Source organism: Mandrillus leucophaeus, unplaced genomic scaffold, assembly GCF_000951045.1.
Source record: "Mandrillus leucophaeus isolate KB7577 unplaced genomic scaffold, Mleu.le_1.0 Scaffold10, whole genome shotgun sequence".
Taxonomy (NCBI): domain Eukaryota; kingdom Metazoa; phylum Chordata; class Mammalia; order Primates; family Cercopithecidae; genus Mandrillus; species Mandrillus leucophaeus.
Window position 1 is genome coordinate 6,702,158 of NW_012098098.1, and position 17,786 is coordinate 6,719,943.

General features: G+C 57.5%; 2 protein-coding genes across 2 annotated transcripts in view; both read left to right on the forward strand.

Moving 5' to 3' along the window:
* The window catches only part of ACSF3 (acyl-CoA synthetase family member 3), a 59,358-nt gene extending 50,236 nt beyond the window's left edge, over nucleotides 1-9,122 (forward strand). Inside the window, exons 9-11 of the mRNA XM_011971926.1 lie at nucleotides 45-179; nucleotides 704-815; nucleotides 8,754-9,122. Coding sequence (XP_011827316.1) covers nucleotides 45-179; nucleotides 704-815; nucleotides 8,754-8,871 — 365 coding nt within the window. The 3' untranslated portion in view covers nucleotides 8,872-9,122. The remainder of the gene's footprint in view (nucleotides 1-44; nucleotides 180-703; nucleotides 816-8,753) is intronic.
* A 4,178-nt stretch (nucleotides 9,123-13,300) lies between these two features.
* LOC105533462 (putative uncharacterized protein encoded by LINC00304) lies at nucleotides 13,301-14,046 on the forward strand. Its single transcript, XM_011971934.1, is given in 3 exon segments — nucleotides 13,301-13,473; nucleotides 13,810-13,947; nucleotides 13,950-14,046. Coding segments are annotated over 3 exon segments (273 nt in total). The 5' UTR covers nucleotides 13,301-13,435.
* The last annotated feature ends 3,740 nt before the right edge of the window (nucleotides 14,047-17,786 follow it).

Below are 17,786 nucleotides of genomic sequence, written 5' to 3' on the forward strand. Positions count from 1 at the left end.
TGGTGTTTAAGGATGTCCAGTTAACCAGAGCCCCCTTTCCTCAGGGGACACCGTGGTGTTTAAGGACGGCCAGTACTGGATACGAGGCCGGACCTCAGTGGACATCATCAAGACTGGAGGCTACAAGGTCAGCGCCCTGGAGGTGGAGTGGCACCTGCTGGCCCACCCCAGCATCACAGGTGTGTGGCTGGACTTGCGCCAGGGAAGCCAGGCGAGACGGGTGCTGCCTTCCATGTTTGAGTTTTAGACGATCACGGATGAGGCGACGCTGTCCCAGCTGCCTGCAGGAGTCCCTGTGACACTCACCTCTGCTCCCTGCCCTGACCAGGGCACATGGGGCTAGTGGGGGTGCAGCCTGCTCAGTGTTGGAGCCACTGACCCCATGCCCACTGGAGCTCCCAGGCCTGACTGGGCGCAGCTCCCATCTGCATGATGCCTGTGCAGGGAGGGTGCAGAGAGCCAAGGGGTGGGAAGGCAGAGCCCCTGTGAGTGCCCAGCCACCAGATCCACCGTGGGGAGCCCATCCTTACTCCCTCCCAACAGGACCAGCCAGCACCAGGATGGGTGATCGGAGTGGGGCCTCCCCAAGGACAGGCTCCAGGGCTGCGGCCAGACTGCACGCTTCCTGTGCGTCCAGGCACTCCCCGGCCTGTGAGAGTCACTGAGGCATTCCCATGTCCTCAAACTGTTCTTCTGTCCGCAGATGTGGCGGTGATTGGAGTTCCGGATATGACATGGGGCCAGCGGGTCACTGCTGTGGTGACCCTCCGAGAAGGACACTCACTGTCCCACAGGGAGCTCAAAGAGTGGGCCAGGTAGGGCTGGGCGGGGTGGGCAGGGGGCACTCATGGGGTCTTGGGGCCCGGGGGTGAGGGCCACCCTAGGTCTTGGCATCGTCCGTCGTAGAGGTGGAGGTGAGGGATCAAGAAAGACCAGCAGTGAGGGTCCTTAGAGACCTGAAGGCCACACACAGGGGGCAGAGATGAGGGCAGGGGGCAGGAGCCGTGCTCAGATTCGACTTGGTGGCAACATTCCGAGGGGGCAGAAACTCACATTCCTGGGACAGGGCCCTGTGAGGCCTGTGGTGGGTTCCGTCCTAGTCCCAGGAGAGATCCCGAATGAGCCAGGCCAGGCCCATGCAGGAGGTGCATGGAGCTGAGATCCAGGGTTGACACCACCTGACCGCACACACTGGGCCCTTCCCCACCAGGCCACGGGCAGCCTGTCCACTCGCTGCCCCAAAGCCAGTGCTGGGCCCCAGCAGAACCGCAAGGCCCACCCATTCTCCGCTGGCACATGCACGGCCTCTCCCTTTCCTGCCCTGGGGGTTGGTCTTCAAGGTGCCTCACACACCTCCAGTCAGTTCCATGGAGACCCCAGCACCATCCCCTCACTCATTTCACTTTCCCCTCACACCCAGGGCAGGGCCCATTCCTCAACAGCGGCCACCACCCAGTCTGTAAACTCACCTGCGTTTTTTGTTTTGCCTTTACCTTACCCAGAACCTTTCCCCAAGGGCTTTCTCTCACCTGTCTCACACCTAGTGGTTTCTGATGCATGGGATCCACAGACCCTTCCCCTTTGCCAGCAGTGCTGGTGGTCAGACCCAGGGCTGAACCTAAGCTATGGCCTCATCAAAGGCCGTCAGGACAGAACCAGGCTGAGCTCAGAAAGGAAGCTTTTAGTTTCACCTACAGCAAATTCTTTTTTTTTTTTTTTTAAATTTATAAAGAAAGGGGGTATAATTGGCTCATGGTTCCACAGGCTGTACGGGAAGCATGGCTGGGGAGGCCTCAGGAAACTTATGGCGGAAGGCAAAGGGGAAGCAGGCACATCCTACATGGCTGGAGCAGGAGAGAACAAGCGAGGGAGGAGGGAGGGGCCACAGAGTGAGCAAAGGAGGAGGGCGGGGCCACAGGGCAAGCGAGTGGGGAGTGAGGAGCCACAGAACGAGGGGGGAGTGAGGAGCCACAGAACGAGGGGCGAAGGAGGGGCCACAGAGCGAGGGGCGAAGGAGGGGCCACAGAGCGAGGGGGGGAGGGAGGGGCCACAGGGCAAGCGAGTGGGGAGTGAGGAGCCACAGAGCGAAGGGGGAGGGAGGGGCCACAGAGCGAGGGGGGGAGGGAGGGGCCACAGACCGAGCGAGGGGGGAGTGAGGGCCCCCAGAGCAGGGTGGGGAGGTAGGGGTCACAGAGCGAGGGGAGTGGGAGGGGTCACAGAGTGAGGGAGAGGGGAGGGGCCACGCACTCTCAAATACCCAGTTCTTGTGAGAACTCACTCACTATCACGAGAACAGCAAGGGGAAAATCCACCCCTGTGATCCAGTCACCTCCCACCAGGTCCCTCTTCCAACAGTGGGGATCACAATTCAACAGGAGATTTGGGTGGGGACGCAAATCCAAATCCTCCCTGGCCCCTCCCAAATCTTATGTCCTTTTTACATTGCAAAATACAATCCTACCTTCCCAACAGTCCCCCAAGTCTTAACTCATTTCAGCATTAATTTAGAAGTCCACAGTCCAAAGTCTCGTCTGAGACAAGGCAAGTTCTTTTCACCTATGAGCCTGTAAAACCAAAGACAAGTTGCTTCCGAGATACAGTGGGAGTGCAGGCGTTGGGTAAATACACCAGTGCCAAAAGAGAGACGTCAGCCAAAACAAAGGGGCCATGAGCCCCAGGCAGGTCCAAAACCTAGCAAGGCAGTCACTGAATCGTTTTTTGTTTTTTTCTTTTTTGGTTTTTTTTTTTTTTTTTTTTGAGTCTTGCTCAAAAAACGGGGTCTTGCTCTGACGCCCAGGCTGGAGTCCAGTGGCGTGATATCAGCTTACTATAGCCTCTGCCTGCAAGCTATTCTCCTACCTCAGCCTCCCCAAGTAGCTGGAACTATAGGCATGCACCACCACACCCAGATAATTTTTGTATTTTTTAGTAGAGATAGGATTTTGCCATGTTGTCAAGGGTGCTCTCGAACTCCTGACCTTAAGTGATCCACCTGCCTCAGATTCCCAAAATGCTGGGATTACAGGCGTGAGCAACCCTATCCGGCCCAATAAATCTTAAAGCCCCAAAATCTCCTTAGACCCATGTCTCACACCCAGGCTACACCGATGCAAGGAGGTGGCTCCCAAGGCCATGGGTATCCACCCCTGTGCCTCTGCAGGGTACAGCCACCATGCTGCTTTCATGGGCTGCTGTTGTGTGCCTGCAACTTTTCTAGGTGCCCCACATGGTGCAAGCTGTCGGTGGGTCATTCTGGGGTCTGGAGGACAGTGGCCCTCTTCTCACAGCTGCAGTAGCCAGGGCCCCGGTGGGGACTCTGTGTGGGGGCTCCAGCCCCATCTTTCTCTTCTTCACTGCCCTGGAGCAGTGGCCTGAGCTGTATCTGGAGCCCTTTTAGCCCCAGAGCAACAGGGATGCAGGGGCCAGTGTCCCTCAGAGCAGTGGCCCACAGAACCATTCTTCCCTCCAAGGCCTCTAGGCCTGTGATGGGAGGGGCTTCCATGAAGGTCTCTGACATGCCTGGAGATATTTTCTTCATTGTCTTGGCAGTTAACATTCGGCTCCTCTTTACTTACTCACATTTCTGCAGCCGCCTTGAATTCCTCCCCAGAAAATTGGGGGGGTTTTTTTCTACCACATGGTCAGGCTGCAAATTTTCCGAACTTTTATGCTCTGCTTCCCTTTTAAATCTAAGTTCCAGTTTCAGGTCATCTCTTTGCTCATGCTTAACAAAAGCGATCTTTGCTCCAGTTCCCAATAAGTTCCTCATCTCCATCTGAGTCTACCTCAGCCTGGACTTCATTGTCCGTATCACTATTAGCATTTTGGTCACAACAATTTAACAAGTTTCTAGGAAGTTCCAAACTTTCCCTCATCTTCCTGTCTTCTTCTGAGCTCTCCAAATCATTCCAACCTCTGCCTGTTACCCAGTTCCAAAGCTGCTTCCACATTTTCAGCTGTCTTAACAGCAATTCCTCACTTCCCAGTACCAATTTTCTGTATTAGTCCAGTCTCACATTGCTATAAATGATGCTGGATATTTCTCAGCCACTTTGCCAGCAGGGGACCTCCATGGCCAGTAATGCCCCCAACCCGGGCCTGCCACAGAGGCACCCACCCACTCAACCAACTGGGCAATGCTTGGCTTATGCACTGGCTTAGCCCACCTGTGTTATAGCTTATACCTGCATTCATTGGTTCCCAAGTTCGTGTCCCATGTCCAAGAAGAATGAGGTTACACTGACAATTCAAAGGGTGAGGAGAGTGGAGAAGAATTTTATTGAGCAATGAAATAGCTCTCAGTGGAGAGGGGATGCAAGGGTGCTCAACCACCTGGAGTTGGGTGTGGCTGGGTCCAGGGCTTTTTTGGGCACAGAATGGGGAGGGGCAAGCTGTAGGTAGCGCTGGAAAAGGTAACCTTTGGTTGGTTAAAAAGCATTATTCAGAAAGAACCAGTCAGAAAGAGTGGGCAAACAGGAATAGAAATTCTCACTCCGGGCTGCCGGTTTCAGGCTGTGTTTGGCTTGAAGGTGGGGTTTCACCGGGGACCCACCCCTGTCTATCTGGGCATTTGACTGCTTCCTGTTGCTATCATAAGGAACTACCTGAGAAGGTAATTTATAAGGAAAAGAGGTTTAACTGGCTCGCAGCTCCACAGGCTATGAGGAAGCGTGGCTGGGGAGGTCTCAGGAAACTCACAGTCATGGCGGAAGGGGAAGGGGAGGCAGAAGGGAAAGGGGAGGCAGCATGTCCCACGTGGTGGAGGAGGAGGAAGAGCTCACCTCCAGCAAATTATTTAAGACCAAGCATTTGTCTCTGTTCTGTTCCTTCTCTGGACGCACCCTCCCTGCCTCCACCCTGACTTGCCTTCTTCTGAGCACTGAAGGTGTTTTTGGCTCGTCCGTTGTGATTCCACAGACAATAGGAACCCTTGCTTCATCAGGGCAGCATCAGGGCACCACACATGCCTGGGTTTGCACAACACAGCTGGAGCACTGCCGCTCAGCAGCGGCTGCTGCTTTCATTAAACAGTTACCTTGAGAAGAAAAGATAGGTGTCGGGTGCTGAGAGAGTGCTAGAGAGTTTCAGGGTCCGAGTTTGCAGGAACTGAAGTCCCGATGCTCCTCAGCCCTTGGCTTTCCTCAGACAGGGCTGCCCTCTGCACAGGGACACCAGGCCGCTCGCTCCTGCTCTGTGCGTCTCTCTGAAGTCAGGCTCCTCATCCCGCATCGTTTGGGCTATGACAGTGGCTGTGAGAAGACCCTGAGACAGGAAGCTGTGTGCAGGGCACTTGAGGGCCTGCTGGTGAGAAGCCGCCTGTGAGGGGCAGGACCGGGCAGGGAAGGCCACCAGCCGTGCAGTCACAGCCCAGGACTCCGTCAGTCCTGCGGGAGCCCTGGAGCCAGGCCCTTGCTCTCCAGGCCACTTGCTGTACTTGGCCCACAGCTACCTCCCCTGCAGCCCTGAGTCGTCCTTGCTGTGCCTGGCTTAGGCTGACACTGCAGTGCTTGTCCATTCACCATGAAAGAAAAAAGAACAGGAAGGGAGGCAGGAGGAAGTAAATTGGAGGATTAATTTAAACATTCCAACTGTCTAATGGGAGTTCCAAAAAGAAGATATCCAGGGGAGAAATTAACAGTCAAATTTCCCCAAACCAAAGGTCATGAGTTTTCAGATTGAAAGAAGACCCCAAGAAAGAAGAGAGAAAACAGCATTGTAAATATCAGGAAGGAAGCGAAACCTCGCCTCGGGCCTGCGGTCTCTGTTGGGCAGTGTGGCGGCGTGGAAGGCTGCAGGCTGCTTAATCCAGCGAAGCCAGCAGTTCAGACGAAACGGATAACTTCCTTAAAAGACACAAATTTCCAAGACTGACGCAAACACCAAAACAGACTGAACAGTTCTGAGTTCTCAATTTAAAACTGCAAAGCAAATACCAGGCCCAAAAGGTTTCACTGGTAAATTCTCTCAAACATTGAAGGCAAAAAATAAAACCAGACGCAACAAAATAAGTCTCTGACGAAACAGCAGAGAGGAACAATTCCTAACTCCCTTTATGGGACCAGCACTACCCTGAAATCCAAACCGTGCAAGAAAACGAGAGAACAGTGTTCCTGATGGGCAGACACACAAAATCCTTAACAAACCATTAGCCAGTTAAATCCAATTAATGCACAAAAAGACAACACGTCATGATCAAGCAGCATTTAAGCCAGGAGTAGAGGGTTACTTTCATTTTCAAAAATCAGTCCATGTAATTCACTTTTATTTTTAGACGGACTCTCGGTCTGTCACCCAGGCTGGAGTGCAGTGGCGCGATCTCCACTCACTGCAACCTTTGCCTCCGGGGTTCAAGCGATTCTCCCGCCTCAGCCTCCTGAGCAGCTGGGATTACAGGTGTGCGCCACCATGCACAGCCAATGTTTGTATTTTTAGTAGAGATGGGGTTTCGCCATGTTGGCCAGGCTGGTCTCAAACTCCTGACCTCAAGCGATTCACCCGCCTCAGCCTCCCAAAGTCCTGGGATTACAAGTGTGAGCCATTGGTAATTCACCATATTTACAGAATGAAGAAAAATCATATTATTTCAATAGATACAGAAAAAGCATTTGCAAATGCCAAAGCCCTTTTATAACAAAAACTCTTCACGAACTAGGAGAAGAAGGAAAATACCTGAACCTGATGAGGGAGCCTCTGAAAAGCCACCAGCTGACATCCTGCTCAGTGGCGAGCTGCTGGGCGTTTTCCTCCTGTGGCCAGGAAGGGGCGTCCGCCCTCGCCAGTGCCAGCCAGTCCGCCCTCACCACTGCCAGCCAGTCTCATTCAACACAGAGTTTGTCCGCTGTTAGGAGTCAAGACATTGGTTACACGTGGAGGTTGGGAGTGGCTCAGACAGGCAGAGGGGCTTCTGGGAACCCGGCCATGCTCCCTTTCAGTCTGGGCGCTACTTAGATGGGGGCAGTTGCTTCAGTAAAACTTTAGAAATTCCTACACAGGCCAGGCGCGGTGCTCACACCTGTAATCCCAGCACTTTGGGATGCCGAGGCGGGCAGATCACCTGAGGTCAGGAGTTGGAGACCATCCTGCCCAACGTGTTGAAACCCCGTCTCTATTAAAAAGACAAAAATTAGCCGGGTGTGGTGGCAGGCGCCTGTAATCCCAGCTACTCAGGAGGCTGAGGCAGGAGAATCACTTGAACCCAGGAAGCGGAGGTGCAGTGAGCCGAGATTGCACCACTGCAGTCCAGCCTGGGGGACAAGAGCAAGACTCTGTCTCAAAACAAAAAAAATTCTACACATCCCTCACCACACTGTACATAGGACAGCTGGGTGTAAATTACACCTCCATTTAAATACCTATAATAGTTTTATATAACTATAAAATATGTACGTGCCAAAATAAATTTGATAGGAAAATTGGAGCCGGGCGTGGTGACATGTCTGTAGCACTTTGGGAGGATCCTCTGAGCCCAGGAAGTCCAGGCTTTGGTGACCTGTGACTGCACCACTGCACTCCAGCCCGGGCAACAGTGAGATCCTGTCCCAGAGAGAAAAGAGAAAAAAAGAAAAAAGCGATTTGGAAATGTGGAGGTCGAGGTTGACAGCGACACCAACGTCAAACCACTTGCCCCTGGGGAGGGAGGGACTGGGCTGGGCCGACTCGCACCTCCGCCCCGAGAGGCCTACGGGCAGGGGCAGGTGGGCAGGGGTCTGTGCTGGGTCTCTGGCCACGTCTGGATGGCAGGCAACACTTTCTCCACAAAAAGCGTCAAGAAACCACGACACTTGGTTTCTGGACTTTTCCGCTGGACAGTAACCTGAACAATCGCCGTCAAGTTCGTTTCTGACACGTTTTAGTGTCAGCCTGAACGCCCTGAACAAGCCCTTCCTGCAACTGGAGTGTGGCCGCTGCCTTCAGGGCATTGCTGGGTGGGCGGAGGCCACACAGCCGTCCCCCCTTTTGGGGGTTAATCTCATTCCTTCCTTCCTTTCCTTCTTTCTTTAATGGTGAATGGAGGAGCACCGAGCACCACTGCAGTCTCAGCTTCCGATCCCAGCGCCTTGTCCCTGCCCACTGCCCTCGGCCGCTCATCTGCATTGGCACCGCCCTGGCCCCACCCACCCACATCAGCCCCGCCCACTGCCCTGGCACCACCCACCGAGTTCTGGCCATGGGCACGGGGGACCCTGAGTGGAGGTGTCAAGCCTCAGGGGCTGTCCCTGCTGTGTGGGGGTCTGTGAGGCCTCTTGCCACGCGGCTTGTGTCTGCAGGACTGTGGGGCATTTGCTCCCATCTCAAATACCCCATGCAGGGCAGGCTGCCCCTGCCCCACCTGCCCACCCACTCCCCAGCCCCTTCCACATGCCTCCTCTGGAAGGGGAACCGGCCACAGAATGACATGGGGCGTTCCAGCTCCAGTGCGGGGTCTTGGAATGCCTGGCCCAGTGTGGGGGTCCCTCTGCCCTACAGGCCACTCTGCAGGCCTGTCCTCGGGTGCCCTCGCCCAAGGCCTGCATGCACCATGACTTCTGTGGTACCAGTGGTAATGGCATGCTGGGCACCTCCTGCAGTCACCACCCTGGGCTGCTAGGGCAGAGACAGCTGCGGTTGCCCAGGACGCATGCCAGGCCTCAGGATGGCCGAGGCGCCTGGCCAGGCTGCAGCGTCCAAGGGGCACCTGTCCACACTGCTGGGCACCTGAGCTACCGCTGGGCAGTGTTGGGACAACGCGTCTCAGGCTGTGCTTGTCTCTGCAGAGATGTCCTGGCCCCGTACGCCGTGCCCTCGGAGCTCGTGCTGGTGGAGGAGATCCCGCGGAACCAGATGGGCAAGATTGACAAGAAGGCACTCATCAGATGCTTCCACCCCTCATGACCCGCGCACCAGGGGCTGGGCACTCGGACTGCGGGTCTGGCAGGGAGCAGCAGACGTCTCCCTCACACCGAGCACCGCGGGGGCCTGTCCGAGACCTGGCCTCCCTTAAGCCTGAATGCCCCAAATCAGGTCACGTAGAACAAAAACTGTTTGGGATGAAATCACCACGTGAGGTCCCCAGCCTTGGGCCAGTTGTTGCAGCTCAAGGAGACCGTCCCAGGTGTCACCTCTGCCTGGTCACCGCCAACCTCGCAGCCAGCCCCATGTGCCCACGTCTGCCTGGTCACCACTGACCTCGCGACTGGCCCCACGTGCCCACCCCGGCCTGGTCACCACCGACCTCGCGGCTGGCCTCACGTGCTCAGGCACCTCCTGCCCCACAGTGCCCTGCAGTTGCCAGGCTCTCCAGGGCGGGTCCCGGAGGTGTCCCCCAAAAAAGAAATAAAGACTCCACTGGAGGAAACGAGGGCCGTCCCACACTGTGCCCAGGCCTGTGACTGTGGCAGACTCATCCGCCCGTGCCTGTGGCTCACCCGTGAGCCAGTGTCTCCCAGTCCACATAGGTCTGGGCAGCCACCCGGAGGGCCTCCTGGGAGGAACTGAGGGTTCACAAACCTCCCAGAACCAGCCCTGTCCCATGGGCCCTGGGCATCTCCTGGTGCCACTCTCGGAGGAGGGCAGCTCCCGCTGTGGGGACACTTGCCACCCTGCTCACTACTGTGTGTCCGTCAGCATGTGTCACAGAAAGTGCGTGGACGGACGGCCCTGGAGCGGCTCTGCTGTGACCCTGCCTCACCCCCCATCGCACAGACCTTCCAGGTCATCTCCACACTGCCCCTCAGCCAGTGAACCCTCCCTCCCATCACCGTCTCTACCCAGACCCCCACCTGCCCCATGGCCCCCATCTCATCTCTGTGGCTCGCCAGCTTTTCGCCAGACCCAGGTCCAGAGCCCACAGGCATGGCCGATGGAGAAACCTCAGGAACGTGTGCTGTCAGTGTTGGGTGCACCCACGTTGCATTTACTTAGCAGGGTCAATTCAGACGCACGGGGGCCACATGCAGAATCCAGAAGTTTCTGGACAATTTTCAGAAGAATAGGCTGCCTCTTCCCCACAGCCTCTGGGAAGTAACAGCCCAGCAGTGTCTGGCCTCAACTTACCCAGAACATTCTGCCCCTGGAATGCATGTCTGAAAGGGTGGTCAGAAGCGAGTGTGCCGGGCAGGAGACCAGCGCCATCTCAGGCTCACGTGCCTCGGGGACAGGTGGACGTGGCCTGGGGCCCTTGCCCACTTAAGCATGTTGCCCACCAAGCTTGTCTGAGGCATCCCAGACAGCGGCATCCCAGCCCTGTTTTCCGGGACCGGTGGGCACCCCAGTCCACAGCCCTGCCCCACCCGAACTCCTGCCTCACCATGTGGCCTTGTGCATCCCCTTGGCCTGACCCTGGGAACAGTCAAAGCAAGGGGCCCTGCCCTCCCGCCGGAGGCCTGGACTCAAGGGAACGGCACTCAGAGACCACAGGTCAGACGTTTGTGTCTAGGCCTTGCTAGTAGCTAAGGAAATGCCTTCTGTTGGGGAAAGGGTCAAATTTAACATAGCAAGATTTTTACTTAATTCCACTAATTTTACATTTGCATCTCTCTCCTTTAATCCTGAAACTTGATTCCATAATCATTTGCTTTATCCAATAGTATAGATCATATGCTTTCAAAATAACGAGGATGACTTTCTCCTGACAATACCACAAGCTACAGAAAGCCTGGGGCTCGCTGACCAGCTTATTGACCAGAATATGGTGCTCCAAGGATGTGCAGTTGAATGCCGTGTTCTAAAGTCACGAGTGACTCTCCAGCCGGTTCCTGTGCCGGGTCGGTCGGCCTTCGTGCACACAGTCCACCAGCACCCAGCCAGGCCGTTTCCCCTCCGCCCCACCAGCCGAGAACAAGCTCATCCTGGAGGGAACTCATCCGCTCCTCCCTCCCCATTAAAGCCCAGTTTATTCCCCGTCTTGGTCTCTGGTGCTGACCTGGCCTCTGGAGACACAGGCAGGGGGCCCTGTTTGCCAAGTCACCGTGACTGAGCCCCACAAGGATAGCTAAGTTCCACATGGCTGGCAGCACCTGCCCCACACACCCTGCCCCTTGCTGGGCGGCCCACGCCACACAAGTTAGACCCAGGAGCAGGTGCCCTGGGAGCAGGGCTGCCACCCGCCGGGTCCGAAGCCGCCTCTGCGTGCCTGCTGCCTTTGACCTCCTGGGGAGGCTGGCTTGAATCTGAAAAGTCAGCCAGCTCTGACCCCAGCCAGACCCGGAGGTGCTGCCAGGAGCTGCTCCCAGGCGAGTGGCCCAGCTTCTCTCAGGCACCAGGGGATGGCGGGACTCCTGGTGACCAGCTGGTCCCCAAAGCTGTGGCACCGTGCCTGCTGCTGCCAGCAAAGTCCCACATGGCAGCCTGTGGTAGCTGCCACCCTGTCCTTCCTGCCCCTCCCTCATCAGGGGCCAGGGTGAAACCCCTGCCACCCTCTGCCTTCCCTCCACCTGCGGCTTCCTGGGCAGGGAGACCATGGGCCCAGCTCCTGCTTCCTCCGTTCGTTCCACAGATAGGGCCCGAGCCAGCAGCCCAGGCATTAGGCTGGTGGGTCCACTGAGGCTTAGACGCCCCCCGGGACAGGACAGGCCTGAGGCAGCTGCGCAGTGCCAAGCCGGGCCCACGTTCCCGCCCAGTAGCGGCCCTTCGGGCTGCCTTCCTCCCAGGTGTCCAGGCCCAACACAGAAGGCCTGAGCCTGCTCTGCCTCAGTTTCCCTACTCTGTAAACTGAGGCTGCTGCTCTCTCTGGGCCCTTCTGGCCCTGACCAAGGAGTGGGGCTTTGTTCCCTCGGGAGTCCTGTCCATGGGAACTGGCTACACACATGCCCCACACCGCCCTCCCACCTGGACTCTGGCCCAGTGGCACCAGGGTTGGGAGCAGGAGCCTTAGGACACATGCAGCGCCAGGCACAGCATGGAGCGAGACAGTGGGCGGCGTGGTAAGTGCTGTGGGCACCACTGACCTGGAGGAGCTGTGACTCCCAGACCCTCGTGTCAAAGCTTCTGGCCTCGTTTGCTGGGAGGCTGGGAGGAGGCCCTCGTGCAGAACAGCAGCTTGTTGCCGGCCTTGGTGAGAAGGTGGTGAGTGCGCCGGCCACTGAGTTAACCGTCAGTAACGGGATGTGTGCAGACGGGCGTGGACCACAGGTATGTATGTCTCACACACACGCCTGCATGTATCATATGTATGTGTGTCTCACACATGCACCTGCATACCCCACAGGTATGTCTGTCTCACACACACGCCTGCACATATCACATGTATGTACCTCACATGTCTGCATACAGCACATGTATGTCTCACATGACTGCATATATCACATGTATGTGTCTCACACATGCCTGCATGTCACATGTATGTGTCTCACACACACGCCTGCATACATACATGCACATGGACACCTATGTGCACACCAGTCCCTCCCTCCCTCCCCCGTCGTCATCTTCAGGCTCAGCCGGGCCTGTGATCACTGTCGCCCGAGGCAGCTGCACTGGGGCCCCAGCTCCCCTCACACTGTGTCTGATCAGGTTAGGATTCGCTCAGCTGCTCTCACCGCGAGGTCCTTGGTGCGGCTGCTCTTGGTGGCCCTTCTAGAGCCTTCCTGAGCGAGAGGACTCCCACTGCCCCCAGGCCCACAGAGCCTGCCTCCACGGGCCCTGGGAGCCGATTCTGTCCCCTCGTCCCTGGCCACAGAGCAGTCAGTGCAGCCGCTCTCCTGCCTGGAAGCGTAAAGTGGACCCTGTGTGAAAACGTCGACGACGTGGAGAATGAGCAGCTCACCAAATGGATCGATACGAACGATCTCACCCCACGTGCATCTCCTCCGCAGCCACAGGAGAGACCAGGTCGCTGGAGGATAAACATCCGTGACTGCACCTCCTGATCCATCACCCACGATGGCCACGACATCCCCTGCTAGCCGCCGGCACAGCCATGAGCACAGCCATGAGCACGGCTCGGGAGCATGTGGTTGTCACAGGATGGACGACCATGGATCTGCCTCTCTCTGAGCAGAAAGCCCTCAGGTCCCCACAGGCGGGTGTGGGGAAGGGGCGGGTCCCGGGTCCGACAGGCACCCCCTGAGCACCAGCCCCTCTGAAGGTGGCCGGAGGGCGCTGCCGCAGGTCCCCACACACCCAGCGCACACTGTCCCACACACTGGAGGCACCTGCCAGGTTCTGACACCCTCCAAGTGCCTTCCCAGGGTTCTCACACCCGCTGAAGTCAGCGCACTCAGCCTGCTTTGCACATGAGCAGCTGAGGCAGGTGAGTTGAGGGCAGGGGTGTGACTCACAGGCTTGGGGCCAAAGCCCCAGGTCGTCTCCTCTGGCCTGCAAGCTCAGGCTCCCACGGGGAGCAGCCAGGCTGGACTGGGTGCAGCTTACGGACATAGCACGTGCTGTGGGCGTCGGCCGCGGCTCCTCCGTGCAACGCTGACACTGCCGTCTGCAGATCGCACCCGGTCAGGAGGGAATGGCCCAGGCAGGTGGGCAAGGCCATGGCTCGGCCAGGTAAGGCTGGAAGGGCCCAGGATGGACGTGCATTGAGCCAGGCAGGAGATCTGGAGAGGCGGAGGGGTGGGGAGGGAGCGCCATGCAGAGGCCACTTGGTCCTCAGGAGCTAAGCCTCACGCTGGGAGTCTCAAGGAGGGTGTCCCCTGGCCGTAGCCGGCAGCCAGGGCCAGCATGTGATCTGTGGCAGCCGATCTCGGGGTGGCCTCGTTCGCAGTCTTGCTGGATGGAGACCCCCAGCTCCTAGGGCAAGCGCAGGCGGGACAGGGCCGTCCCGGTCAGCTGACAGGAACTGAGCTGAGAAGGCTGCAAGCCGCCGAGTCGCCCCAACAGCAGGGTGGTCCTGCGGGCAGTACTGAGCCCGCCCTGCTGGGCACCCCACAGTCCCTGCAGCTCTCCAGCTGCCACTGAGGCCCGATGCCCTGTGAGGAGGCTCCCACCTGTGGACGGCAGAATGACGGCCCCGAAGACCCCCGCTTCCTCACCCTGGGACCTGTGAGTTCACACAGCAGCGGGGACCTGCAGCTGTGGACGGTCCATCAGCTCCCTCAACAGGGAGGCTGCCCTGGGTGACCCGCAAGGGCACAGGGTACCCCCATCCTGCTAAGTGGAAGAGGGAAGCTGTGGCAGAGGTGAGTGTGAGGGGACTGGCCGGCCACTGCTGGCTTTGTGAGGGGCCCCCAGCCAAGGAAACGCCTCCGGAAGCCCAAAGAGGCGGAAAATGGATTTTCCCAGGAGCCTGCAGAAGGAACCTTGCTGTTGGTGGAATCGGATGTGAGAGGACACGCAGGCGACCTGTCTTGGGTCACGCTGGTTCCCAGTCCCCACACCAGCCTGCCTGGGCGGGAACCCTAAGAGTAAGGGAGGGGCCAGCACCGGGCTCTCCTGGAAACCGGCCCGGGTGCCTCGGTCCCTGCGTCAGTGTGGGGTCTTGGTGGCCGCCCTGCTGGCTCTAGGCACTCCCTCCGCCTTCCTGCCGCGTGGCTGGTCCTCCCTGGGCTAGGCTGAGGCACCCTCCATGCCCACCCGTCACACCCGGCAAGAGCTGGGGACGTGAAGCCAGGCCCACGAGGACTTGGAGACGGAGGAGTCTCTAGGGCAGGGCAGGGCAGGGCCACTTCCCTGGGGCCATCTGCTGTGTCCAGCAGCCCAGTGCTGCCACTGGCCTTGCCTCAAGGCCCAGCTCTGCCTTTCATCCCCTCATCCCCTCAGCACCTCCCCCTACCTTCCCTCCATGGGTCCCAAGCTGTGGCAAGTCCTCAAGCTGGGACGGCTGGCACCAGCTCTGCCCCCAACAGGTCACTCGGTGGCTCAGAGCCCATGTCCTCATTGGTGACACAGGAACAAGGTGCAGTCGTGCAAGGGCATGAGAGGGTCCCGTGGAAGGCATGTTCCAGAAGGTTCCTAGCCCAGCTCCAGGGATGGGGAGGGAGCGCCACGCAGAGGCCGCTCAGCATGAGAGGCTCAGCAGAGGGGTCCCCTCAGTCCCTGACCAGTGGGCTCCCCAGGGCCCTGTCCAGGCTGGGACGGGTGGAGCTTGGTGCCTGCAGGCCAGTGAGCGCATCCTCAGAACCCAGGGTGCTCCCAGACTGGCCCAGGGCCTTAGGAGCACAGGGTGGGCACAGGACCCCAAGCTGTGCCAGCCAGGCCCTGACTGTCCTGGACCAGCCGCTGCCTCCGTTCTGTGTCCACCCCTGTGCAATTCGGCCTCTCTGGTGGTGCCCATCCCAGCTTCGTTCCCCTGTGGGCCCTGCCCCATCTCCCTGGGACACGGGGGTGCGTGTGAGTCCACATCAGCAAGCGTGTGTGCAGCCGTCACATACACATAGATACACATAGGTGCACCTGCACACCCTGGCATTGCAGAGGAGGGAGACGCCACACCCTCAGTCCTCTCTGTGCCCACCCAGGCAGCCTATCGTCATTGGCTCGCAGGGCATGCCCCCCATTGACAGTCTGACCAGACACTCACAACCATTCAGTTACTGTAGCCACGGAGTCATCAGTCTCCTTCATTACCACCTGCCAGCCCTGCCCTGCCGCGCAGCGAAGCCCATTAAGACAGCAGCAACGCCAGCAGCACGTGGTGCCTTTAATGCATCAGCCGCGTGCCCATATTCCCATCCCAATGGGGAAGAGCCGCGTCTTAGCTAGAAAAAAGACGACACCCCACACCAGCTGAATGGGCTGCCCGCTGGGCGCACACACACACACGCTGACGGGTGTGCACATATGCTCACAGCACACACACACAGACACGTAAATGTCCACAAACAACACAGATCTGGCCTCAGAGCCACACTCCAGGTGCGGCCGCCCTGGGCCCAGCATCCGTGACAGCCACAGCAGGATCAGAGCAGCCTCAAGGTCCGGTCGGGAGCCGGCAGAGCTGGCCCCAGGCTGAGCTTGGGGAGGTGGGCCCAGGCCCGGGACCCACGCTTTCTAATCGGCGGGCGGAGTCCACGCAGCTCCTCCCCGTCTTCACGGAAGCCCACGGGTCCTCCTCCCGCTTCTGCTGTCCCCAGGATAGTGAAATCTACTAATGTGGATTAAGAACATGTTTTAAATAAAAAAAGTTTTAAATATTGAGGACAGAAGACGGAAGATTACGGCCAACCAACCCCATGTACTTCCCGGCCCAGGTTCCTGGAGTCTGAGCCCTCTGGCCTCCTAAGCCTCTGGGCTCTGTTACCAGGTGGACGCCTTCCCCAGCCCCGATGCCTGAGTGATGTCGTGGGTTTAGGTTTCAGTGCTGGCCTGTGTGGCCCACAGAGCGCAGGCTCCTCCGTGAGGACGTTTTTGGCTCATGTAGGGCTTTGCTGTCCCCTATGTTGACTGCCTTGCTCTGGTTGTCCTCAGGTCACTCTGTGGGGTGTGCACTGACCCCAGCCATTGGACCCTCCGCTCCAAGAGCAAAGCTGCAGTCGGCTGCAAGTGCAGCCTCTTGCAGAGTGGAAGAATTTCTCCAGAAGATACTCCTGCGAGTGGAATCACTGGATCGCAGGCCCAGATGTCTCCCACTTCCTCGAGTTTGCCTGATGCCTTCCAAGGAGGCTGTGCACAGCGGGCGTGAGACACCCCATCTCACCGACGGGCCAACATCCCGATGGGAGACGTTGAGTTTTCACCACGGTGCTGAGTGTGATGTGGAATCTTCTTATTGTAATTTGCATTTCCCTGATTACGAGTTAGGTGGAACATCTCGAATATGTTTCTGGGCCGTTGGATTTTCCTGCAAGTCACCTGTTTCAGTTCTTTGCCCATTTCCTGTTGGGCTGGTGGGTATTTTTCGTGATTATACGTTGGTTACATGAGTGGCCTTTGGCTTCATTTGTTAAAGCATGTGCAGAATTGTTAAATTTTAATGTATTCAAATGCATTAATCTTTTCTTTCTTATAGTTTGAGTTTTTTGGGGTCTTGTCCTTAAAAACCCTTTCTTACTCAAAGCTCTTCAATATGTTTTCACATATGCTCTTCTAAAAGTTACAAGCTTTGCTTTTCTCACTGAAGCCATTAATTCATTGGAAATGCATTTGTGTGTGGTGGGAAGTACAGCCCTGATTTTTCCCATGTGGAATTACTGATTTCGGAGCCGCCCACCTCTCCCCACCCTGCTGCCCCTGTGGCCCCGGCGCTCCCTGCTCCAGACTCTGCCTGGCCCAAGACCCTGTCTCCAGGCTGCACTGGGCTCCATCCCACCTCCCGTAGCTTCCAGGCCTCGGGGGAAGCTCCTGCCTCCTCCACAGCACGGTCTGAGCTGTTCCCGGCCATTTACTCTCTCTCTTTTCATTTTTGTTTGTTTGTTTGTTTGTTTTGAGACTGAGTCTCGCTGTCGCCCAGGCCAGAATGCGGTGACACCATCTTGGCTCACTGCAACCTCCGCCTCGCCAGTTCAGGCAATCCTCCTGCCTCAGCTTCCTGAGTAGCTGGGACCACAGGCATGTGCCACCATGCCTGGCTAATTTTCTTTTTTTTTTTTTTTTTTTTTTTTTGAGACGGAGTCTCTCTCTGCGGCCCACGCTGGAGTGCAGTGGCGCCATCTCGGCTCACTGCAACCTCCATCTCCCAAGTTCACGTCATCCTCCTGCCTCAGCCTCCCGAGTAGCTGGGACTACAGGCGCCGCCACCATGCCCGGCTAACTTGTTTTTGTATTTTTAGTAGAGACGAGGTTTCACCGTGTTAGCCAGGATGGTCTCGATCTCCCGACCTCGTGATCCACCCGCCTCGGCCTCCCAAAGTGCTGGGATTACAGGCGTGAGCTACCGCACCCGGCCCGCAGCTAATTTTCTTTAAAAAATTTTGTAGCAAGGC